Raw genomic sequence first — 27,099 nt, forward strand, 5'->3', positions numbered from 1 at the left:
TTTGTAAATTAGGATGCCAGAGGTTCAAGTTTCATTACATTGTCATTTCATACAAAGAGGGGAAGAGATGATTCCCTGGGATCTTGAGGCAGGATTAGATGCTCTAATACCAGTTGACAGGTGTGTATTTATAAAAATTTAATGTAATAAAGGTGACATTTTGAATCCGTGGGAAAGCTATGATGGTTCAATAAATAGCGCTGGTAGGTGCATACCTCTATCACAACTCTTCAAATTGTACACTTTATATCTGTGCACTTTGCTGTCTGGCAATTACAGCTCAATAGAACTATAAAAATAGCTCGGAAATTGTTAGAGGAAAAATACTTTCCCTGTGCCAAAATAAACTTCACAAAATAATGAAATGTAATGAGTGAGACTGTAAAGCAATTATAAGATACTGCAAAAAGAAACTTAAATGATGTGGGGGCAGGGAAGAACTTCGTAATAAGCATGAAACCAAGGAAGGGAAACCAAGGATCCCATAAATGTGATCGTATCTTGCCAGGCCCTTCTCCCTCAGCCTTTCCCCATGTTAGCAGCCCGGTCCCCTTTCCTGTCCTACCAGGTACACTGTCAAAAATCTTACAGGTGTTCTTCCAAAATAAATATGCTTCTAAAATTATATATATTAGTACATGTATATATGTAAATATGAGGGTTTGGGCATTGTTTTCCAAAACACAGAATTATATTAGTCTTTTTTGTATGTTTTCCGAATCCAGTGTACTTGAGGAAAGTCTCTTCGTGTCATCTGGCATAGTTCTAATTCCTTCATCTTAATAGTCATGTAATAGCCAATTGTTTGTGTCCCAGTTTTTCCCAGTGTTCAGCCATTCCAAAATAATGGACGTTCACTTTATTTTCAGTTCTTGAAAATACACTACAAGTTATGTTGCTATTACCATCTTGTACATATTTGGTAGGCATTGGTCCTTTTGTTTTTATGGAATAAATGTTTAGGAGTAGAATTGCTGTTCCTAAGGGTTAGAGTTTTAAGTATTTTTTTTTTTAAAAATTTGAATGTTTATTTTTGAAAGAGAGAGAGGGAGAGAGACAGAGCATGAGTCGGGGAGGGCAGAGAGAGAGGGAGACACAGAATCTGAAGCAGGCTCCAGGCTCTGAGCTGTCAGCACAGAGCCCGATGTGGGGCTCAAACTCCCTAACCGTGAGGTCATGACCTGAGCTGAAGTCAGCTGCTTAACCAACTGAGCCACCCAGGCGCCCTATAAGTATTTCTGCTTTTAATTAATGTTCTCAGGCTGCCTTTCAAAGAGACTGTATCCATTACACATTTCCTTCAGCCATGTATGAGTACTTCTTTTACAACATTCCTGCTAACAGTAGACATTATAGCCCATTTTACTTCTGCATGTTCCTTTTTTTAACTTCCTCTTTGCTCAAGGTTTCAAAATCAAAGAGTGACTTCCTTCTTTCCTAGGTATTTTCTGAGCATGCACATGACCTTGCACCTGTATGCAACCTTTTAGTCCTAGTGTATGTCTAGTTTTTCAGGATTTTCTTTAAATTCTTGCCCAGGCTCTTACTTGACACACCTGAAACCACAGCCTTAGGCAACTGTGATACCACCAGCAAATTGTTATTGTATCTGTGCTGCCCTGCAGGTATGAGACCTTCTGTCTCCCTAAGCTGATGTCTGTGTCAAATGAAATTGCCACGATATCTTGGGAATAGTTTCCAGGGAGCTGTGAGTTGGGACAAAATATCAATGATTGTGGTCTAACAAAGCTGGTTTTGATGGAATTGCGAAATTTCAACCCTCTGTGATGGCATGTATTATTGCTTTTTCCTGTTTGTCTAGTCACTGAGCTGGGGAGTGAGGAGGTTGGGAATAGCCTTTCATCAGAACATCCCCCCTCCCCCCCCCGCCCCGAGTTTCCATCATTCTGTTGGGTAGACAATGTTCCACTTGTTTTGTGACTTCACAGTTCTGAAGTGGTTAACTTTAGTTGCTAGTATTTAAATTTTTGTGGGAGAGAGAGTTCACAGAGGTCCTTACTTTGTCATTCTGGAAGTCACCTTCCTTTCCTAGTTTTCCTTAGCTTATTCATAGGTAGTGAGCTGACCATGTGAACTTTAAGGTCATTTTGTGCAAATCCAAGAAAAGCTGTTGGAATTCTAATTACATTAAATTTGTGAATTAATTGTGGAAGAATTGGCATTTTAAGATTTTTAGTTTTCTTAACTGGACACATGATTAAGACTGATAGACTTGATTATTTAAATGTATACTTTTGTGCAGTTTTTTAAATTTTCTAAGAATTCAGTTGTAAATGAGTCTAGGAAAAATACCTGTAATATATGATGGATATAGTGTTAATGACCTTTGATTAGCATTTTTAAATGTAAAGAAGGTAAGATATAAGCATAGGTAAAAGACATGAGGTATTTTTCAAAGAAGATATACAGATGACCGGAAAGGCAAAGAATACTCAGAGATTAAAACAACACAAATTAAAATGAGATACCCTTTCCACTTAACAAAAACAAAACAAAAGAAAACATTGTTTACGAAGAGTGTGGCAAACTATGTTCTTACACTGCTGTTGGATGTATGAATTGGTATAGCCTGTTTGGAATACAGTTTGACCCACATATCCCTTTTCCTAAGAATTAATCCTTAGGAAAAATCATCAATTTACACACTCATTAAATAGTAACTGAGTGCCCACTTTATGCCAAATAATGTTTGTCACCAGGAATACATCAACAGAAACACATACACACGTAAAACCTTTGCCTTCATGGCATTTACATTCTTGTCGGTGAGGCAAACAAGAATAAAATTTAAACAATGAAAGTTTATTAGAATGAGCAGGTGTGCCAAGAGGCAGGGGGAAGGTGGGAGAGAAGTATGGGGTAGAGGCATGTGTTTGGGATCTCCCAAGAATATTACAATAATGTTGAGAATGATTAATCTCTAAGAAGGGGAATATGTTTTATTTGCTTTATATTTTTCTGTGTTGTTTCTACAATGAATATGTAGAAATAGCAGAAATAAAACTTTTTTTAAAATAATAAAATTCTTTCACAGTATGAATTTCTGACATTTTATAGAGCTTGGTTTATTTTAGCAGTCTCTTCAGACATTACAGTGGATGGATCCTACTTTAGAATAAATATAAATGAAGTTATTAGCATAGGGTTTAATTTTGCAACCTGTCACACTTGGGTAAAATATGGCTTAATTTATTTTTTTAAATCTAGCTATTTTAAAACTTGAATTCATTTACAAAATTGAAATTCTGTTTGCTTATCTGTAATTAAGAACATTGGAAAGGCTATCAATGTCTCTTTTCAAGAATTTTGTCACATAAATGTACTAAGTTACTCATTTACTTTGCAGCACTGACTTTCAAACAGTAAAAATTACTTGATCATTTTAAATATTTTATATTGAAAACTTCTTTCAAAATTGTTTAAAAATGTTACATGGTTGATTTCATTATACTTTACTTTCATTTTATATATTAACTATCAATTTAAGAATTTAGAGTAATTTAGAATTTTAGAATTTAATGCAGGAAAATATATTTTAGGAAAACAGTTAAAGGATGGAAAGAAGCCAGAACCATGCAAACCTATCCTCAAGGTGGAATTCAAAACGACTAGATCTGGGTAAGATTTTACTTCATTGCCAATATTCATTGTATATAATTACTAAAATAGCACTAAAGGCTATTTTATCATTATGTTTTAAAGCCTACTTTAGAATGTTCTAGCCCAGTCTTAAATTTTATGCATGCTTTATTTAATGAAATAACTAAAATTGGTAAATTTAGGATAAAGTATTTCTTTGTATTCTCTTTGTCTTTGGTAGTTTTGTAATGTATCTTGGAAAGTTTGAATAATCTTTCTTGTTAAACGTTATACATTCAGTTCAGTTACTCTTTAGCAACAATGGTTGCTGCTATTCACTACTATTCACAGTAGTATTCACTACTGAAAACTGGAACAAGCAGTGAACAAATATTTAAAACTTAATCTATTTATACTATATATGTTAATTATGAAAGTTATGTGTGTTTTTCACAAATTAAATCTCATCATGAGAATATTTGGCAAATACAAAAACACATACGGTTTAAATATTAAAGGAAGTTTGTCAGTTGTAGTTTGTATTTCTTATATGTACCAGATGTTTAAATGTATAATAAAGGGAAAAATTATAAATGTTTGTTAGAAAATTCCACCTCATTAACCCCTGAAAGAAGCCTTTTATTTATGTTCTAGTTCCCCAGGAAGAGTGTGTGGTTTTATTTATCATAGCTATGTAAGGGAGTGAATTTATGTAGTGTATACAGAGCATTGGTTCTCAAATTGTGGTCCTTGGAACAGCAGTATTAGCTGAGACCTTGTTAGAAATGCAAATTCTCAGACTCTTCCCCACACCTTCTGGATCAGAAACTATCTGTGGGTGGAGCCAACCAATCTGTATTTTAATTAGACTGAGACGAGATTCTGATGCATGGAAATTTAGAACCCTGGCATATGTTTTCTTTTTTAAGTTTATGTATTTTGAGAGAGAGAAAGAGCACACAGGGGTAGGGGCAGAGAGAAAGAGAGACAGAATCCCAAGCAGGCTCTGCACCATCAGCACAGAGTCCAGTGTGGGGCTTGATCTCACAAACCGTGACATCATGACCTGAGCCGAGATCATGACCTGAGCCGAGATCAAGAGTTGGATGCTTAACTGCCTACGCCACCCCGGCGCCCCAGTTTTTAAATACCAGCTTATAACCACTGGTTGTTATAACTGTGGTCCACTGACCTCTATTTACTCGTCTTCTAATCGTATTCATTTTAGCCCTATTCTCATTTGAGAAAGACAGTGGCTGAAGAATCATAAGGTTGCTGTTACTTGTCCTTGATACTCATCAGCCTTCCTGTGGGATTCGGAAGATGTACTGGTTCCAACAAGAGGTTGAATGAACTCCAAAAGGAATGGCATCTGTTTAATTGACTGTGGCATCCCTCACTGTGTGACCTTTGGCATAGAGTTTTTTGACTTCTTGGAACTTCAGTTTTCTCATTTATTACATAAATATGATAATAGGTCAAAAGGTGGTTGTGATGAATTAAGTGAGAGACAGTCATGTATTGAAAGCATTTCACAGAGTGCCTGGTACATAATAAACTTCCTCTGAATAGTCGCTCTTATTGTTACTAGAAAACTTCCTACTACCAACTGTCCTACTGCCTACTACCTACTTCCTACTACCAAATTGTTTGCATAATTTGTCCTATGGCAAAGGAATGTAAGGAAAGGCAATGACAGCAAAAACAAAAACAAAGTGTGTGGGGTGAACCAGAAAAAAACCTGTGTTTATAGTTTACAATACAACATCAAATGAATTGTCTACACATTTAAATTAACCATGCCTGTTGTCTACTGATTGGAAACAAAGGCGAATGTCCAGGGAGGATTTTTTTTTTTTTTCTATTTGTGCTTTACTGTTTTCAATTTTTTTTAAGCTTATCTATTTTGAGAGAGAGAGAGAAGAGGGAGGGAGGGAGGGAGGGAGGGAGGGAGAGAGAGAGAGAGAGAGAGAACACAAACAGGGGAAGGGCAGAGAGAGTGGTAGGGAGAGAATCCCAAGCAGGTTTCACATCGTCAGCAAGGAGCCCGATGCGGGGCTCGAACTCACAAACTGTGAGATCATTACCTGAGCCCAAATCAAGAGTCAGACGTTTAACCAACTGAGCCACCCAGGTGCCCCACCTGTTTTCAATTCTTTTATAATGATAATGTTTATGTTTCCAGTTTCTTCAGGATGGCAGCCATACTTTTTCTTAAGATCAGAAATGAAAAAAAAAAAAAAAGTCTCATTCCTTTGTATGCATTTGTAGATACCTGTAAATTGATCAATAGGATCACCCTCTGATAATGATCTTCACTAGCTTTACAATTTCTTTTTTCACCTGGCATAGGACATTGGGTAAATTAAACAGGCTCTTATTTCACAGTGCATGGCCTCTTTGGAAACTTGAGATAGTTCCTTAGAATTCCAGTGTGCAACCAGCATTGAGAACTGCACCCCTATTCCACCTACAGCAGAATCACCCTCCTTTAAGTAAGCCAGTCAGCTCTCCCCTTTTCCTGTTCCTAGCAAGTGTCTTGAGCAGGTACTACCTGAAGTTGTTTGTCAGGTTGGCAACAAGTAATATTGGCAAATTACCAAATTTTATTAAAAGAGTCATCCTTCCCTCCTCAAGGTCTGCATTGTCTTCTTTTTGCCTAGAAATCATTTGAGGAGAAAGATTCTCTTTCATCCGTTATAACTCAACAATAATATCACTGCTTTGTGGATGTCTTGGCCATGTTGCCTAGATTAGGACCGCAGTAATATAGTCTCAAAGCATGCTGTATTTTTCCCTTCTAGAATTTTTACTTGTCATTAATGATGAAATTATTAGTTTAATGCATGTGTTCCCTCTTAAATATTCAGCTCAGTGAAAGCATGGGACATACCTGTCTCAGTTCTAATTGCCCTAGCATACTGTTACTGAATATGAGGAAGAAGAACATAGGCCGGTGTTTCGAAAAGTGTATCCGTGAAGAAGTAACTGTTATAGATCAATAATAACATATGATTTGTTTCTGAAGCAAAGGTACACTCTGACAAAAAATGGAATCACGATGTTGTATCTGGCTTTTGTTTCCTAGTAAAATAAAAGCATATGTTGCACCAGGAGAGAGCAGATTTTTCCCCTAACATAGTGAACGGTGACAGTATAATTAATAGAACATTTTAATAGCACTTTTATTAAAACTATGGAACTATTCTTTACATGGCCAGTTCTTAATCCAAAGTTAAATGTGAAGCCAATTCTGTCGAAGTCGGTTTTTTGCAACACTGGCGTGACCCAGGCGTGGAGTGCTACAGCAGATGGTGCTCGAGCAAAGCGGTTAAGGGTGTGAGCTCTGGAGCCGGCCCGCCTGGGTCCGCTGCTTCCTCAGAGCCCTGCCGTCTTGGGCACATCAGCTAAGCTTCCTGTGCTTGTATCTTCATCTGTCAGGCAGGAACAATAATAGTATCTGCCTTATAGAGTTGTTACGAAGATGAAATAGACGAAGCACTTGGAACATACCCTTCCAACCGGTTGCCTCGCATACCTCTTGTCTCAGAACAGCATTCGACGAGCCCTGACGGGCATCTCTGATTTTGCTTTCTCAGAGCAGATGTACAAGTTGTAAGGTTGGCAAAACTATAGTAAGTAAGGAGCCTCACTGATATTCTTCCCTGGATTGAGAATTCCACTCTGAGAAACATTATGACATTACGTTATTTGTTTGTTTGTTTGTTTGACACACAATATTACATCAGTTTTGGTTGTACAGTGTAGTGATTCAACAGCTCTGTGCATTATGCTGTGCTGGCCACAGGGGCAGCTACCGTGTGTCACCGTACAACACTATTACAGTACCATTGACTGTTCCATATGCAGTAACTTGCATCCCTGCCACCTCTTCATTCTGTAACTGGAAACCTGTATCTCCCATTCCCCTTCACCCGTTTTGCCCATCCCCCCTCACCCCTGATTTTTTTTGTTTTTAAATATTAGATAAGGGTGATCTACTAGTGGGTTACGACAATACTTTTGTTGGTTGTGACATCAATTTTTAACTTATGGACTAGAATAAGATATAGAGTGCACTGCAGGTTTTAGGTTAAGTATTGGTTCACATGAAACTTGTTCAACCGTATGTACTTACGTATCTGTATACTGTATCGTGAACTAAAATGTACTTTGTACTATGACTCAAGATCATCATGTTTGAGAGCCCCTGATTTAGGGGAAATAACTGAGGCTTCGGATTTTTAGACTTAGGTTCCAAGCCCAGTTCTGCCACTCAAGTGACGGTATAATCTTTGGCAAGTTGCTTAACATCACTGAACCTCTGTCCTTAACTTGGTAAAATAGGGACAGTAATTCCCACTTAATAAAAGTGCTGTAGAGACCTGAAAGAAATAATACGTGTTTGGCCCATGGTACATGTTTGGTAAATTGTAGTTCCTTTTCTCCTTTACTTCTGCATTTTTTGTTTTGCTAATAGACGGCATTAACAAGTTACAGGCAGGGCCAAATTTTCAACAACAATGAACTCTGGATAGGTTCAAGTTTTCAAACAGGTTTATTTATTTTTGAGAGACAGAGTGCAAGCTGTGGAGGGACAGAGAGAGAGGGAGACACAGAATCAGAAGCAGGCTCTAGGCTCCAAGCTGTCAGCACAGAGCCCGATGTGGGGCTTGAACTCAAACCGTGAGACCGTGACCTGAGCCGAAGTCAGATGTTTAACTGGCTGAGCCACCCAGGCACCGCAGGAGTTAGTGTCTTTTAAGGAATATGCTACCACTCAAAGAATCACCAGTTTGGGGGAGAAGCATCTCTGTTCAGTATCCTAGAAGTGAATGTTATCATAGTTAAAAATGGCAGTTTAGTCACATTTGGAGAACCACATCTAAGAGATTAATTTACTCCCTTTCCTCGAACACGTACTATGGCAAACCCTTTGTGTATAGGGCCAGAGAGAATATTTTAGGCTTTGCAAGCTGGATAGGTCTCAACTGGCAGCTATCCAACTCTGCTGTTGTAGCCCAAAAGCAGCCATAGACAACTCATGAATGAATGCAGCTGTGTTCCATAAAACTTTATGTACAGACACTGAAATTTACATTTCCTTTAATTTTCATGTGTCATGATATATTCTTTTGTGTATTTGTTTTCAACTATTTAAGAATGTAAAAATCATTTTTAGTTTGTAGGCCATACAAAAACAGACAAGAGGTTATAGTTTGCTGACTCCCTTGATATGCACACATGTACATACATATAACGTATTTAAGTTTGTCTATAAGCAAACGTTGCCCCCCACCCAGTGGTGCCTGAATTTGTTTTCAAGTAGCTTAGTAGATGATTTATTTAATTTATTTTTATTTTGGGGGGCACCTGGGTGGGTCAGTCAGTTAAGCATCCGACTTCAGCTCAGGTCATGGTCTCGTGGTTTGTTAGTTGGAGCCCCCATGGGGCTCTCTGCTCTCAGCGCAGAGCCCACTTCAGATCCTCTGTCTCCCTTGCTCTCTACCCCGCCTTCCCTCCCTCACGCTGTCAAAAATAAACATTTTTAATTTTTTTTTATTTTTTAAATTTATTTATTTTGAAAGAGAAAGAGAGCGCTCTTGGGGAAGGGGCAGAGAGAGAGGGAGAGAGAGAGAATCCTAAGCAGGTTCCACGCTGTCTGGCTATCAGCACAGAGCCTGACCCGAGGCTTGATCTCAGGAACCATTAGCTCATGACCTGAGCCTAGATCAAGAGCCGGGTGTTTAACCAATTGAGCTACCCAGTAGCCCTGATGATTTCTGTAATTTAAAAAAAAAAAGGGGGCGCCTGGGTGGCTCAGTCGGTTGAGCGCCGACTTCGCTCAGGTCACGATCTCGCGGTCCGTGAGTTCGAGCCCCGCATCGGGCCCCTGTGCTGACAGCTCAGAGCCCGGAGCCTGTTTCAATTCTGTGTCTCCCTCTCTCTGACCCTCCCCCATTCATGCTCTGTCTCTCTCTGTCTCAAAAATAAATAAACGTTAAAAAAAAAAAAAAATTAAAAAAAAAAAAAGTGGTGGGGGGCACCTGGGTGGCCCAGTGAGTTGAGCATTTGACTCTTGCTTTTGGCTTAGGTCATGATCAGAGGGTTGTGAGATCCCCCATGTCCAACTCCATGCTGAGCGTGGAGCCTGCTTGGAATTGTCTCTCTCTCCCTCTCCCCACTTGTGCTTGTGTGCTTTCTCTCTCTTAAAAAAGAATTTTTTTTATATGTGCACTAAAAGTTGTAGGATGATTGCCTGTGTGGGAATATGAAAAAAACACAGATTGTAATAAAAACTCAGGGTACATTTGTGATATTCTGGTCCTGAAAATATCTAAAAGTCTATTTCAGTAACACCCACAACTCGCTACCACTGAGTTTCCCCCACAGCTGCTAGAACTGTATCCAATGAGAGAATCCCAGCTCTCTGAAGCCCCAAAACAAAGTCCCTCGTGCAAAAAGATTGTTATCCCCAGAACACAGGCTCACGCTGGTATGTTTTTTTCCTTCTCAACTGTAGATTGTTTTTAAATAACTATATATAAATTATCCATAATCACATGCTGTGCTTACTGTGGCCAGACATTGTTCTAAGTGCTTTACACATATTTTCTTTAATTTTAGCAACCACTTTATGAGGCAGGTATGACAGATGAGGAGACTGTTACAGAGAGGTTGAGTAACTTGTCCAAAGTCATACAAATCGTAAGCAGAAGACCCCAGATTTAATGAAGTCTGTACTCTTAACCACACTGTATTTCCTTTTTAGTTAAACCTACTCTCTGTTCGCATTAACCACAGTCCCCAAGATTATAGCTATACCTGCAGATCTTCCAGCAACAATTGCTTGGCTAAACTACCTTGCAAAAACTGAGATGAAAAAAATTTTTGGCCACAGAGCCAAAAGTCTTAGGATTAAAATAAGTTTGGAGTCCTGAAATAGACCACTGAAATCGGCAAAGTAGAAAGCCAGGATCAAAAGCAAAGTAGTAGAGAAGGGTATGCCGGGCAAAGACGAGTGAGGCTGGAAGGATCAAATGATGGGAGACTCTTCGGCCCCTCCTGCAGGGAGCAGTGCGGTTAAGCACTTGGTAAATGCTTGCTGAGTGGATGAATCATAGTAATATTCTAACTTCATTTGTGTAGTTACTCTTGAGTGGCCTATGAGCAGAAAATTCTTCAGCATAAGCTACGTTTTATAGTACCTTAATACAAAGTGTAGTGACAGATAACAGAAATGACATGAAAAGTCGATGAAATATTTTTATGGTATTTCATAGGAAAAGTGCAGTTTTTTTAAAAAAGTATAATTGGTCACAATTGTATAGTAATTTCATTTTTTTAAGATTTTATTTTTAAGTAATCCCTACACTCAACATGGTGCTCAAACTCACAACCCCAAGATCAAGAGTCAACACGCATTTCCGATTGAGCCCTCCAGGCACCTGTATTAGTTTCATTTTTAACCACTATTACTCTCTTCTTCTCTAAAGTGTTTTTGGAAGTACCTATTTTAATTATAACATTAAATAAAATCTTCACAAAAGAAGCATATTAACCTATAATTCCACTATTCTAAAACAATTTTTTTCTTTTCATTTTCCTTCAATCTTTTTTCAGATACATTCCTTAATTGTATTCTTAGAGCATATTCAGTCTGATTTTTTTTTCTACTTAACACGTCTAAAGTCTTACTGGTTTTTATCAGCTTTTTTAAATAATTCATTGTAAAGGCTATGCACTTCACTCAGACTATTGTCCCTTTTGCTGAACATTTAGTTTTTGATATTATAATCAGGTTCTTCATATTAGAGGTAAAAATATAGTAGTGAACAGATTCTCTTTTTTGATGTTGTAGATAACTCAACAGAGTTTTTACTGTTGTACTATTTCTTTACAACAAATTTCCAGTGGTGAAATTTTGAAGATAAAAGATTTTTATGAATCTTGATAAATTCCCACATGGCTTCTTGGAAGTATCTGTGTACCCTTTTAAAGAACTGAGTATAAAATACAACAGTGTCACCAGTCTCATTAATGTGAGATGTTTTTGTGTTATTAGTTTCCTACCTTAAAAGTAAGCATTTATTCTTTTGAATCATCTTAAATACTATAACCACAAATGTGAACTCCTAAATGAGTGCTGTTATGACAGAAAAGGCAACCTACTGTGATAATAGGGACCTGAAGTTAAATTTGTTTTCATCTGCATACAAAGTGATGTTTCATAAAAACTTTATAACTTAATTTTTTGCAAGCAGTCATCCAGCTGAGCTTTTATGTTTTGGCAGGGACCAAAATTATTTATATGCTTATCTATGCCCCTTTATCTAGAAACTATCTGATAAATTTAACAAAAGTTAGTATATTAGTGGTTGATATTCATTTGGTAACAGTTCTTCCATTTCTGAAATCCTAAAGTAGAATTTAAAATCTTGTACTTTTTTTTTTAACCTTGTAGTTTGTGATGTGTTTATTTGTAAAAAAAAAAAAAAGGCACAGTTTCATTTCACACCTAATTGTTTTCAAAATTGTTACTTGTTGAGGCTATTCAGATATTTCTTTCTTATACTGCCTCTAGTTTATTGATCCTACTTTTTTTTACTGCTGAAGTTCATTCTGAGCTTTCTAGAGTTTTTTTCTTTTAGAGCTATCCCTTCTTCATCATCTAAATTGATTCTCTGTTACATCCTTAAAGCTTTATGGCTTGTTCGAATTAACCTAAGGATAGATTTTCCATCGTTATTCATCCTAATGTATGTTGGTTTTTTTTTTCCATCTCTAAAATGTTTCCATTTCTGATGTGTACATAGATTAAATGTCTTATCTTAGTGATGGTTCACTGATTGTTCTGGTACTTTTACTTGACTGCTTATACACTGATGACAGCTTATATGCTTTGATTATGTTTTTCTAGAGGACAGAGATCAAATCCATTTAAGACCTTGTCTGCAGTAAATGATTTTGAAAACTATGCAGTGTTCTTTCATAGATAAGCTTAGAAATCATACTTGTGACACTATGAACTTCATATATAGTTTATTTAATCACAAAAATCACATGACAAAGATTGCATTGAAGGTTTTAGATTTCTTGTTTGAAAATAATGCCTGTTACATAAATTCTTTCATTTGTATTGATACTAGGAAAAAAAAAAAAGTAATGGGCTAGTATGAGTTGCTGTGGGACCTTATAGTTAATCCTCTATATCCTAACTAGCTTGCATTATGAAACTATAATACGCTGAAATCCCAAAGCATAATTTTTCTGAAATTTGTATGGCTAGGATAGGTCTTAAATAACTTTCTTTCTAAAATTATATCCTAGCAGAATTGTTTATTTTGGAAATTTCTTTCAAGTTGAGTATAAAAGACTACAGCTGAGTCTCATATCTGCTTCTACAGTCTTTTGTGATATGTTCTTTTAATGAGGCATATGAAGAAAATTCAGTTTTGCACAAATATGTAGTTTGACTTTTTTTAAATAGATTTTTAAAAAATGTTTATAATTTATTTTGAGAGAGAGAATATGCAGGCAGGGGAGAGTGGTAGAGAAAGAAGGAAACCAGGAATCCAAGCAGGCTCTGCGCTGTTAGCATGGAGCCCGATGCGTGGGGCTCAAACTCGTGAACCGTGAGATCATGACCTGAGCCAGAAGCAAGAGTCTGACTGAGGCTTAACTGACTGAGCCACCCAGGCACCCTTGTAGTTTGACTTTTAAAATAATGGTAAATATTCCTTGATACTCTACCAAAACTTACCAAGTGGTAGATTCAGCAGTGTGAGAGCTGAATCCCTTTTCAGAAAAGCGTTCCTATTCTGTTTTCTTGAAAATCCTTTGGTGTGTCAGCACTTTCAGTGTCTCTTTTCCTCTTGCATGCTTTTATAACATCATGACACTGGCAAATTGGAAAACATTGATTGAGTGAGTCATTTGTATCTTGTAATGCTGACACATTTCATTATATATTTTCAAATTACTGATACCACCACTGATGTCATCAGGAAAGTTTTCAAGTATTGGGAAACTGTGAAATCCAGCATGGCAGATAGAAGTTCCCAAACTCTTGATTTTCACTTGAAAGGTCAGATTTTATCATTGTAAACAAATATTGTCAGTTGTTTTTCTTAAAGTAACAGATTCATTCATGTTTGAGAAAATGACTCAGTTACCTCAGCCTAAATTATAACTTGTTAGTCATCCTTTCAGCAAAAGTAATAGCAAATAGTTTAGCTCACAATTCAAACAATTGTACAAGTGGTTTTCTGGAAATAAATGTCCATTTCAGTATACAGAAGTGCTTTGTGTATGCTTTTTATTTTCTTAACACAACATTAAAAAGACATATTGGGGCACCTGGGTGGCTCAGTTGGTTGAGCATCTGACTTCGACTCAGGTCACACTCTCACAGTTTGTGGCTTTGAACCCTGCATCAGGCTCTGTGCTGACAGCTCGGAGTCTGGAGTCTAGAGCCTGCTTCGGATTCTGTGTCTCCCTGTCTTTCTGCCCCTCCCCCACTTGCGTGCACGCTCTCTCTCTCTCTCTCTCTCTCTCTCTCTCTCTCAAAAATAAATACATTTTTAAAATTAAAAAAAAAGACATATTAAGGGTCAAGATTTAAAATTAGTCATTTTATTGCTTCAACAAAGACAGGAAGTGGCAGGAGAAAAATTCTTTTCATGTATGGAAATGAGGACTAAAATGAATAGGTCCAGTTTGGTGCCACTGCTTCGATTCATGCTGAGATGCCAGGGGTTTAATCCACCTACTATTACCTTGTGCCATCGGTGCAAATATCAGCACAGTGTAAGGCAAATAATGTCTTAATGTCATGATGAAAATGGCTTTATCTTCACAGTAAAGGATCCTGAAAACCCCTAGGGGTTCACAGACCACCCTCTGAGTATCACTGTTGTATACTGTAAGGCAATTTATGGAAATGTTTTGAGATTCCACATTTTTGATAACTAAAAGGATACGTATTAAGTCTGATTACTATAACAACTTTACATAAAAATTCTATCAATAAAAATAACCAAATTATATTAAAATCTTAACACTTTACTCAAATACTGTGATATGCAAACCTACTCTACTAAAGCTGTATCATTGTTACCTTGATCATTAAGTGAACAGGAACTTGTCTAAATATATTATGCTCCTTTATTTTTCCCCAAACTTCTATCTCTCCGTGTTAGCAAAAGAGAGTATTAGGGTTAGTCACTAGTGAAATATGGCCTGGAGATGGCTACTCTGATTCTCAGAGAGTCGTCTTAAAATTGGCAAAGGTAATATCTGAACTAGAAAGGCACTGGAATATCACCATCATGATGCTAAAGTAATAGTCACTTTCTGAGAATGTATTTTGTACCAGGCACTGTAATAAGCAACGTGTATATTTGTTACTTAATCTTTACAATAACTCTGTGAGGTGTATATTACAGAATACAAAACTGAGGCTCAGATAATCAAAATTGAAGTAAGTTGTTCAGTCCTTATAGATACAAAGTAATAGAGTTAGGATTTGAACATAGATGTCTTCTTCCAAAACTTGGGTTATGACCCATTATGCATCTCTGTATACCCTTCAGTATCATAATGAGTTATCGTCAGGCTACCATATTATCTTCCTGTTTACTCTAAAAGGTCCCTGGTGAAAACTTGTTATAACTAAGCAGTAGTTCTCTTATTAAAGAGTTGTTTTGGAGATCTGCCTCTCTACTCAGACATGCCCCACTAAAGAGTTCTGTGGTTTCTGATTTAACTTTAGAGTGTCAGGGGGTATGTATGGGGCCTTGAAGTGAGATCTTCAATGACATCTTCACATTTCCCCCTGATGATGATAGGGTAGGTTAAATGGTGTCCTTAGATGGCTCAACTTTTTGTCTTCTAGACTAGTGCTACTCAGAGTATGATGCATGAATGGTTCCAGTGTGCTAACTCTCTGAGACAAAATACGTACAGAAATCAAAAGTAAGAGTATGGAAATTTGAATATCATTTGACATTACCACAACATCTGTGCACACATTTAATTGTTTTTCTTACAAAAGCACAGATTTTCAATGACTCGAAAACTTTTTTAATTAGTTCTTGACCATAGATAGTTCAAGAAGCGTTCTTTGAAACTAACATTAAATGATTAGAAGGGTACTTTTAATTCAACTCCCTATGTTTTAAATTTTATATTCTTTTTATTTCCCAGCCCTTCAACATTTAAGTGTTTCAAACCCTTGTTCTTGATTATTTCATTTTGATTTGATAGCTCAAAAAACTTAGTAGAATTAAGAACTCATTATTACTTTTTGAGTGTGCTTCACAGTTTGTTTTCCACTCTAGCCATGTATGCAGATGAACCTATTATAATAATTAGCACATAATCAGCAAAATCTAAACTTTAAGCTTTTTTTTTTAATTTTTTTTTTTTTACGTTTATTTATTTTTGAGACAGAGAGAGAGCATGAACGGGGGAGGGGCAGAGAGAGAGGGAGACACAGAATCGGAAGCAGGCTCCAGGCTCTGAGCCATCAGCCCAGAGCCCGACGCGGGGCTCGAACTCACGGACCGCGAGATCGTGACCTGAGCTGAAGTCGGACGCTCAACTGACTGAGCCACCCAGGCGCCCCTAAACTTTAAGCTTTTATGTAAAAAGTCAACAATTTGACACCAAATATGAGATCCAAGTTATATAGGTTGCTATTAAACTATTCAAATTAGATAATTAGAATTTACATTTGAAATTTGAACTGAGAATCTTAGAAATTTGATGTAGGGGTCTCATGAAAATCATATGTTCATGGGGCACTTGGGTAGCTCAGTCAGTTGAGCATCCAACTTCAGTTCAGGTCGCGATCTCACGGCTTGTGGGTTCAGGCCCCTCATTGAGCTCTGTGCTGACAGCCTGCTTTGGATTCTGTGTCTCCCTCTCTCTCTGCCCCTCCCCTGCCCACACTCTGTCTCTTTCTCTCCCTCTCTCTCTCTCTCTCAAATAAGTAAACATAATTTTTTTTTTTTTTTTTTAAATCGTGTTCATTCAACAGAAAGTTAAGCACTGGGGTTAGAGTGGTAAAGATAAGGTATTAGTTAGCTTTCAAGAGCTGAGGTATAATTCTGCTTACCAAATATATAGTTAATTGTTTTCTCTGAAATAGAATGGCATATCTCCATTTGAAAAAAGTTGGAGAAATCGATAAGGTTAGTAATGTACAATTACATATGGGATAAGTTAGAGCTTAAATTTCATTTGTAAAAATATATTTAGTAGTGAATAATACAATTGGTAGTACTAATTATATAGAAAGATTATCAGAATAGCATCAACAGTTAAATTTCAAACTTCTTTAGATAGCGTTTATTACCGTATCTGGCCATGGGCTCCTCCTATAGCATTTCTCGTTGTTAAGTCCTAGGACTGGTGATCAACTGAGCAATAGATTTCGTGGTATTTAAATATGTATGTGGGAGTCACTTTTTGGTCTAGATAGGGCCTGGGAATGCAGAGGTAAATTATACACTATGTGTCCTGAAGGAGCTTAGGTAAACATAATGACAATTCCGTGTGGTAAGTGCTGAAGGGAAGTAGGCGCAGGATGCTTAGGAACACAGGAAAGGCACCCAGCTCAATCAGGGTGAGTGGGTCAGGGAAGGTTTTTCGGAGGAGATAATGATGCAAAATTATAAAATGTCCAGACACCTTTCTCATGTGGAGGTCTTCAAAAATGATGGTCTTGAAGAGCACCCAACATCATTGGAAGAAATTCTACTCAAATTTAAAAATTTTTAGAGTCAACAGAAAGTTAGGGGAAGTATATCTCAGGCAATAAACAAGTGCAAATGCTATTGTAATAATTTCAGCTATAGGTTATTAGGGTCAGAACAAAAGTAATTACGGGGATGAAATGGAGGAGACAAGTTCTTGAGATCCTAATAGAGAAAACAGGATGTGTTGTACAAGATTTGGAGTCACGTCCTCTGTTACCATGGATTGCTTTACTCTGCTGTGGCCCCACTGGCCATTTGGTTCCTCAGGTATACTAACCTCATTCCTGACCTGGGGTCTTTGCAATGGTCATTCCTACTGCCTGGAATGTACATCCTTTCCCCCAACCCCAGGCTCTTTGAGTGGCTGGCTCTTCACTGTTCTGGCCCCGCTCATCTGTCATTACTTAGCGATCTTTTCTGACCACTCTTAAAGTAACTGCCCTATCCCCTTCCTCACAGCCAGCTCACCATTTCACTTCGTTTTCTTTTCTTTGGAACATTGTTGCAGTGTGCTTGTTCATGTAGACTGGATGTGAGAGCACAGGAATACAGGTGCTCAAAGAAAATGGGGAATGTTATAGAACTGAGATGAGCAAACTAGTTATACAAATGGAGTTTTAGATAGAAATACCTCCTTAAATAAAGAATGGTTCATATGGAAACCAACTTGAGCCAAACCCTTTGTCAAGGCCAGCCTGGGGGAGGTTAATCAGAAGGATAAAGGAGTTAGAAGTGTCTAGGCTCTTAAAATTTTCAATCAAAATTATAAAATGTCCAGACACCTTTCAAATGTGCATGTCTTCAAAAATGGTCTTGAAGAGAACCCAACATCATTGAAAGAAGTTCTACTCAAATTCAAATCTTAAAGTTATGAGATAAAAATTATATTATCTCCAAGCCTTATTATAACATCAAAAAAGCTAACCTTTTGTTTAAAAACAACAGTATTCTCCACCTCCATAATTCTTATTTTACCTAGAAATAATATAGATTTGTAGAAGTTTTTATGTAATTCCAAATGCCAACAAGACTCTGTATTTATATAATTTTCACTATCTGGTGTTAAAATATTTAACCTTGTTTTATCATTGTATTTATGACTACTTTCTTATAAAACATTCATCTCATTAATATTTATTCTTCAAAGTTTGGTTCATTATAATGGAAAAAAATATAACCTGCAAACTTAGATGATTTTTTTAAACAGCACATAAAATAAAAAAGGAAAAATACATCTTTAAATATATATATATTATATATATATATATCATGTATATATATATATATATGCGCGCATTTATTGTTAGACTTGGGAAACTTTTATTATTATGAAAAAGAATATTACCTTGGTATGTCTTTGAAACTATTTCTTACTCATATTTTTTTTGTTCATATGTTTTTATTCTTATTTTTTTCATTGTATATTTTTTCTCCTAAGTTTAGAAAAGAAGTACAGACAACTGACAAGGCCATTGAATACACACTTAGTTGTCTTTGAGGATAAACCTACCTAGTTGCCATGGTATTATTTAATGCCATATTAACAGTTTATCTAATAAACTGGTGATTTACCTGGTCATTAATGGAAACCTAGCCAGGTTTCCATGGAAATTTTATTCTGTAATGTAGCTGAGCATCTCCCTTTTCCTGGTTCTTATGTTATTAATACTGGTTTTTTTTAATATTTTTATATTTAGTTATATTTAGTATATTTACTAAATTACTATATTACTATATACTATATTACTATATTACTATATATTAGTATATTTAGTATATTTAGTATGTATTTAATATATATATTTATATATATTTAGTTATATTTTATATTTTTTATATTTAGTTATAGATTACACACTTGTGCTACTACTCTATTAGTGGAGTTTATTCTTGTTTTGATAAATATAATTTAGAAATTATATAGAATGTTTCTTTGCACATATCAAAAGAAGGAAAACTTTCACAATGGATGATAATGGCAATTTGATGATAATAGTAATAATAATAGATAACTGTTACTAGTAATAATAATACATAACTGTTACCCAAGGTGTACTGTGTTGCAGACATTGACCCCAGTGCTTTGTGTATGTTAATTCAGTAATTGAGGGTAGATACTTACCACTCAGACTCCATCTTATAGATGCAAAAGCTAGGCACAAAGAGGTTAAGAAGCTTGTCCAACATCACACAGAAAGTAAAGCCAGAGCTGAGATTTAATTTAAACTCAGGTAGTTTAGTTCCAGAAGTAGCACTTTTTTGTTTTAAGTAATAAAATATTGCTTAATCTTATTGTCTCATTATTCACAGCCATATAACAACAAACAAGCTTCAAGTTGAATACAAGAACTAGCACTTTTAACCACTACATGTTATTATATACTGTTTATACCAGATGTAAAGAGGAGGAAGATAGATCTACTGACCTTAGAGGAAACATTCAGAAACTACCTAAAAATCATACACGAAAAGATTCAAGAAAATCTTGTATCAAATTTTTGATATCATCTGTTAATGTAAATAACTTCCCCACCTATAAATGGTGAGACATGTGGCAGATCAAGAGCTAATCCCTTAGAATGCAAGGAACTCTTAGTAAACAATTAGAAGAGGATTACTAATCCAATGAAAACATAGACAAAAAACATGAATAAGCAAGACAAAGATAAATACACACAGGTCAAAACATACAGAAAGATGTTTTGTGTTTTGCATATTTAGGAGTTTTAAAAAGTGGGTCTAGATAAATCATGAAGTAATGACTGATAGGGAGACAGAGTTGTAGAGCTGATTAGAAGTGGCAGGCTGACAGCTGGTGATGTACACGGGCACTGTGGTTTGAGAGCATACCAGCCAAAATTCCAGAAGTGAGCCCTACAGAAAATGGTTTTGAGTGACTGTTTTCTCAAGGGTGACTTATAGCTAGTATATTCCTGATACATCAATGAGAAGTTAATTCATTACATACAGTGGATGCCATGGGTCATTAACATTCTCTTTTAGACCTTCTGTTGAGAAGGCCTGGTTATCAGGATTGAAAATAAAAGCAGTGCATTCAAGACACTTAACCAATAGAAACCCAGAGAGAATTTTTTGACAATTATATAAAGAAGGTAAAGGAAAAATTTTTAGGGATCAAGGGGAGGTATGAGAGCATCATATATGGTCAATGTTCATTCTTACTGTAGGTTAATTTTCATGAATTCACCTGGGTCTTACCTAATGCAATTAAAAAACCCACCTGTGATTATTCAATTAAATCACACATAAAAATGTTAGAATTTAAGATTTCATTATGTCACTGAGTAAAAAATGTATAACACAGCAAGAAAGTAGTCTTCATTATGGTATTTATAATCCCACCTATGTATTTTACTTCCAGGGAACCTTTTATTATTTTATCAGGAGGTTTGTCCTATGATACTGTAGGAAGAAGACCCTGCTTAACAGTTATGCATGGGAAAAGTACTGCTGTGCTGGAAATGGACTATTCAATTGTGGATTTTCTAACGCTATGTGAAACACCATACCCAAATGGTAATAAGCTTTGCATCTTTAAAACGTATTCTCTGTGGATATCTGCTATTCAGAACAGAGACCTGTTTGTTTTCTAAATAGTTTCCTTATCCTAGTATGCTGTCACTCTTCTGGGGGAGAGATTCTGTCTTCATAACTTTGTAAGTTTTATTTCAGAAGTTAATTTTGTTTAATAAGCTTTATCTGTTTAATATGACATAGTAGTAGTTAGTGCTACTGAAGGATAAACAGAACTGCCCACATTAAGCAACATTTTAAAACTCTATAAAACACTAGTATATTAATTAATCAAGGTTCTCCAGAGAAACAGAACTGATAGCACATAAGGAGAGGAAAGAGAAATAAGGAATTTATTTTAAGAAATTGGTTCACACAATTGAGGGTGATGAATCAAATTGATCAAGCACCATGGCAGGCTGAAAATTTGGGAGTTGATGTTGTTGTCTTGAGGCAGAATTGCTTCCTTTTTAGAAAGCCTGTCTTCTCTCTTCAGGCCTTCAACTGATTGGATGAATCCCACCCACATTATACCTGATAATCTCCTTTACTGGGAGTCTACTGATTTAAACGTTTATCACATCTAAAAAATACCTTCCCAGCAACATCTAAATTGGTGTTTAACCAAACAGGTGGGCACCAAATCAGAGACTAGTGACACATAAAATTAACCATAACAGCTAGCGTGTATCCTTTCAAGAGGAATTTAAATCTGGATCTTTTTTGTTTCATTTGAAGCTAATTGAAATGTAAAGCTATAACACATTTTATAATTAACAAGTGCATACAAAATATCTAAGGAAGAGATTATAATATTGTAGTGATACTCTACTGAGTTCCTATGAGAGACAAGAATAAGAATTGTTCTTATGGGTATTCAGATTTAAATTTTGCGTTTGTTGCCCATGTCCTGCCTTGGATTTTGCAATACCATAGAAGTTACTGTGAACTTCTTGTTTTATCTGTCTTTACAAAATTGAAGTAATTTTGTATGAGTTATATAGATTTATCTCATTTAAAACCAAGTAGTCTTAAATTACATGAAGTGCAAGATCAGATTGTTACATACTTGAGAGAATGGAACAAAAATTTTTAAAAAAGCAAATGTGTATTATCTAATTTGCTGTCTTATTCCATATTTAAAACTGTTATTTATGCATTGTTTTCCTATTCCAGATTTTCAGGAACCATATGCTGTGGTGGTTCTTCTGGAAAAGGATTTAGTACTTATAGACCTTGCACAAAATGGGTAAGAATAAAATTTGGTGAGAGATTATTTTAGTATATGGTAGAAAAGACTCTTTTTAGCATAGGGTTGGCTATTTCTTTTTGTTTTTTTTTTTTGAAAACTCTATATTTATATCCATAATGTTGTCCTCTTTTAGAGTTTCAGACACACATTTCTAATTACCTGCCAGATTTCGCTAGTATGTTGCTCGCACAGAATTTCTATTTTTGAAGTCAGAATTTCTTGAATTTCTGAAATTTCATATAATTCAACCTAATACTTGGACACTCTGGGGGCACACAAAATAAATAAGTGCAGAATTCATCCCATCACAGTTTACCTCCAGATAAGCTCTGTGGCCTCCCCACCCACATGCACTCTCTGTGGCACTGTCATGAATACCGTTGTCAGAGTAATTTTACATGTAGCACCCAGCTTGTCACTCTCCTCTTTTAAGGGTCCCATACTCTACTGACTGAGCCAACTGGTGCCCTGTTATTCTCCTCTTTAAACCACTATGATCTCTACTGTTTTATTATTTGAAAGCACCTTCTCAGCCTGCTTCTCCACACAGTAGAATTTAGGATACCTTTCTGACTTGATTTCTCACTGTCTTCCTACAGGTGGCTTATTCCCTAGAAAAACTGAACTGTGTATTAAACAAACATCATACTTCAATGTCTTTTCTTATATAGTTCCCAATGGCTGCAAACTCCACTTGCTTCACTGCCATCAAAACTCCATATAACTTTCAAAGTCAGTCCTCTTTTCTTCATTCAACTTCCTCTTCTAGGGGCCCCTGGGTGGCTCAGTCGGTTGCGTGTCTGACTTCGGCTCAGGTCCTGATCTCGTGGTTTGTGGGTTTGAGCCCATGTGGGCTCTGTGCTGACAGCTCAGAACCTGGAGCCTGCTTCGGATTCTGTGTCTCCCTCTTTCTCTGCCCCTCTCCTGCTTGTGCTCTTGTTCTCTCTCTCTCTCTCTCTGAAAATTAAATAAACATTTAAACTTTTTCTCCTCTCTCTTAACCAGATATATCATACCTGGTGTATAAATTGCCACCATAGCTCCTTTGCAACTTTTTGTGGTATTTGCCATATTCTCCTTTTTCCAACATAGATGATAAATTCTTTGAATGCAAGAATATTACATTATTTATTTGTATCTCTTGAAATAATCATGAAAATTTAATTGTGTTTACCCATTTAGGATCTCAGTGTTTCTCAATTATGGGCAATTTGTCCCCCCCCCCCCCCCCCAGAAGATACTTGATTGTATCTGTGTAAACATCTTTTCTAGATGATACTGGCATCTAGTGATGGACAGGGTTGCTGCTAAACATCCACAATGAACAGGACAGTCCCTTATAATAAAGAATTATCTGATCCAAAATGTGAATAGTACCTGGATTGGGAAACCCGGAAGTATAAGTCAACAGTATTATTTACCTTATTTTAAGGTACTACTAGATTCGTATCAACTTAATATGTACTACCTGTAATAATCATTTTTTTTTCCTTTTTGAAAATTACAAGACTATAGTGGAAAGGAATTTGAAAACAGTATTTCTAAAGGGCAGTCTTGGAATAACTTATTCTTAATATGATTTTATTTTTGGGGGCGCCTGGGGTGGCTCAGTCCATTAGGCTCCCAACTTTGGCTTAGGTCATTATCTCATGGTCTATGGGCTTGAGCTGTCAGCACAAAGCCTGGAGCCTGCTTCCGATTCTGTGTCTCCCTCTTTCTCTCTGCCCCTCCCTCGCTTATGCTCTGTCTCTGTCTCTCTCTCTCAAAAATAAATAACATTAAAAAAATTTGTTTTAAATATGACTTTTTTTTCATTAGCTAAGTTTTCAAATAGTGGGACTTTTTGCCTGTGGTCTATACTGATACGTATTTAAGTTAAAGAAAATATTGTCCAAATAACCTGTGACTAGGCATTTTATTTAGCAAACGTATCAGTTAAATGTATGGTAATAGTAGAGTCATTGTGCGTAAGGATTATAAAGTATGTTTATAAAGAGAAAAAAGTTACCTGCCATTTTTTTTAATTCATGTTTTTGTTTGAATTTTTCTTCTGTGTTTTTATGTGTGTTTGAGGAAGGAGTGATGACAGTTCGCTTCATTTTGAAATCTAGAAAGGGCTTTTCTGAATTTATTCTTTTCTAATTTTTAAATTATTGTCAGTGGTAGACTGATGAATACATACAATTTTTGCAGATGAGCCACTCTAAACTTCTGAGACTTTTTAGGGCCAGTTGCTGGTTTTCTAGATATTTTTAAGTAACCATTCTCAAGGAATTCAAACCAGAAAAGAAATATCATTGTACATTTAGTTAGGATTTTACTTTAAGATTTTTGAAAGCATTTTTTGCTTTATTTAATGAAATAATTTCCTATCTAGGAAACCTTTAAGGTAGACTTTTATTTAGATTATCACTAAAACAAGAGAACATCTCTAGATTAAATATTGCACTAGGCATTACATTGATGGAGAAGAGAACTGAAAATTTGTGTTATTTGACATAAAAATGAGGAATCTGCTGATTGAGAACTTTACAGTTAAGAGCATAGTTTAAATTTGGCTTCTCCTTGCCGGCTGGCATGCCTTTGGCACATTACTCTGAGTTTTCGTTCCTCCATAAAATTTCTACATCGTAAGTGTGGTGTGAGAAGTAAAGAAGATAAATGTCTATATAAAGCACTTAGTCCAGTGTGTGCCACATGGTATGTATTTCCAGCTGCAGCTTTTCTCTTTACTAGTCTAACTGAGCAACTTGCATTATAGAAGATGTCATTTTTTACATATTTGCATAAATTAAATCTATTAAATCTCTGTGACAGAATGTATGTAATTTCCAAAAATATGGAGAAGAGCACTGTATTCCAAAATTTAAAATATAAATTTAGATAATATGTTATATGGGCCTTCAGAGAATGTTATCTTCAATCAAATTTTAAATATTGTTTTTGTTCCAAAGATGTAAATAATTTTTAAAAGTTTTCATTGTGTTAATTTTATTAAATACGTAAATATTTTTCTTTTCCTATTGTTAAAGATATCCTATATTTGAAAATCCCTACCCTTTGAGTATACACGAATCCCCTGTCACATGTTGCGAATATTTTGCTGATTGTCCTGTGGACCTCATTCCTGCACTTTATTCTGTTGGAGCTAGACAGAAACGTCAAGGTTACAGCAAAAAGGTATTGAACATGAGTTTTAGTATTTAATGTTGCATTTCAGTATTTTATATTTATCACCTTGGAATATTTGATAACATGCATACCTTTTCTAGAGAAAATATATAGAAAATCCTTTTTTGGAGCAAAATACGTTGTTTACTGTTATCATAGAAATATATATATGAAGATGCTTGAAAGTTGCTTTATACTATAATCTTTTCTTATAGGAATGGCCCATTAATGGAGGTAATTGGGGCTTAGGTGTTCAAAGTTACCCAGAAATAATTATTACAGGGTAAGTAAAAGCCTGTTTTCACCACTAAACCAATAATGGCTAAATACAAAGACTACATGGACGTTAATTAATTGGGCAGGTAGTGCTTTCCTTTATGCTGTAGCGTATTAAAAAATGTTATTGTCTGGAACCTGCCAACTTACCCTGAATTTTTTACCTTTCCTCGTTTGGTGGCTAACTTTTCAAATAACAGTATACTTCATCGCTTCTCGGCCTTTTGGCTAAGATCATGTGCAAATAACAGTATACTTCAAAGAAAGAAAGAATGTAATATTTTTTCCTTTGTATCATCACAGTTTTAACTCATTTCCTTTTCATAGGCATGCTGATGGATCAGTTAAGTTCTGGGATGCTTCTGCAAGTAAGTATTTTGAATATTATTTGTTATATGTTTGTTATATAATCATTGCTTTTATATAACCTGTTTTATAATAATTGCATAATCAACATTTAGTTTAAAATTTGGAAGCTATCGATTTAATAACTGATTTATCAAGTATATGAGTTTAGAATTCTTGATAGATGTAAGATATTTTTAAGGATACTGTCTAGTCAGTCAAGAAAAATTCTCAGCAGAAGTAATCAGATCCTTTCTTCAAAATTTCTTCAAACCTTCTCTTTTTAACTCAGAATTAGGAAAAGTGAGAATGTGTTTCAAATCAACAGAAATTTGTAGAATAATGCCTGATGTTCGGCTAACAGTAATTTGTATTTTCTTTGTGGAATATACATGTTGGTTACACAATAGCAAAAAAGGAAAGAATGCTTTGAATCATCAATGTTTGCAAAATATACATAGCAAGCAGTGAGACTCCAGTTAACTCAGGATATTTTGTGTTTCATCATATAGAAATATGAGATGTACTAGCACCGTTTGTAGTGAAAGTAAGTAGAAAATCATTTTAGAAAGCAAAAATGTTCTTTATTTTCATTATATTTATACTTTTTTCTTTTCACAAAATATTTTTGTCATTGATTTTTTTTCAGGTTATCTAAATTCATCATCATGATGAGTTTTTTTGTTTTTGTTTTTAATGAATACAGGTACACCTTTCTTTTTGGTCAGCAGGTCCAATGAATGCATTATCTAAAAGAATAATAGAGAAATGTAGACCTGGGAATAAAAATATGGTTCGAATAAATATTGGCTATTTTCCTTAGATAATATGAGTGATTAAATATTACTTTATATTTGTTCTTTTTATATTAAAATGTTTAACATATACTATCTTTTTTTCTAGTAACTCTGCAAGTATTATATAAACTAAAGACATCTAAAGTATTTGAAAAGTCAAGAAATAAAGATGACAGACCAAACACAGATATTGTAGATGAAGATCCATATGCCATTCAGATCATCTCCTGGTGTCCGGAAAGTAGAATGCTGTGCATAGCTGGAGTTTCAGCTCATGTCATTATTTATAGATTCAGCAAACAAGAAGTGATTACAGAAGTCATTCCGGTAATAGTCTCTTAATTATTTTCAGTGTCAGATG

At 35.6% G+C, this 27,099-nt stretch overlaps 1 protein-coding gene across 6 annotated transcripts in view; it reads left to right on the plus strand.

Moving 5' to 3' along the window:
- The window catches only part of STXBP5 (syntaxin binding protein 5), a 168,461-nt gene that overhangs the window by 71,549 nt on the left and 69,813 nt on the right, over positions 1-27,099 (plus strand). For all 6 annotated transcript variants that reach the window (XM_042940033.1, XM_042940035.1, XM_042940037.1 and 3 more), the window contains exons 9-15: positions 3,561-3,639; positions 20,746-20,900; positions 22,074-22,146; positions 25,182-25,329; positions 25,536-25,603; positions 25,924-25,964; positions 26,845-27,065. In XM_042940033.1, the coding sequence (XP_042795967.1) occupies positions 3,561-3,639; positions 20,746-20,900; positions 22,074-22,146; positions 25,182-25,329; positions 25,536-25,603; positions 25,924-25,964; positions 26,845-27,065 (785 nt within the window). The remainder of the gene's footprint in view (positions 1-3,560; positions 3,640-20,745; positions 20,901-22,073; positions 22,147-25,181; positions 25,330-25,535; positions 25,604-25,923; positions 25,965-26,844; positions 27,066-27,099) is intronic.

Source organism: Panthera leo, chromosome B2 (genome assembly GCF_018350215.1).
Source record: "Panthera leo isolate Ple1 chromosome B2, P.leo_Ple1_pat1.1, whole genome shotgun sequence".
Lineage (NCBI taxonomy): Eukaryota > Metazoa > Chordata > Mammalia > Carnivora > Felidae > Panthera > Panthera leo.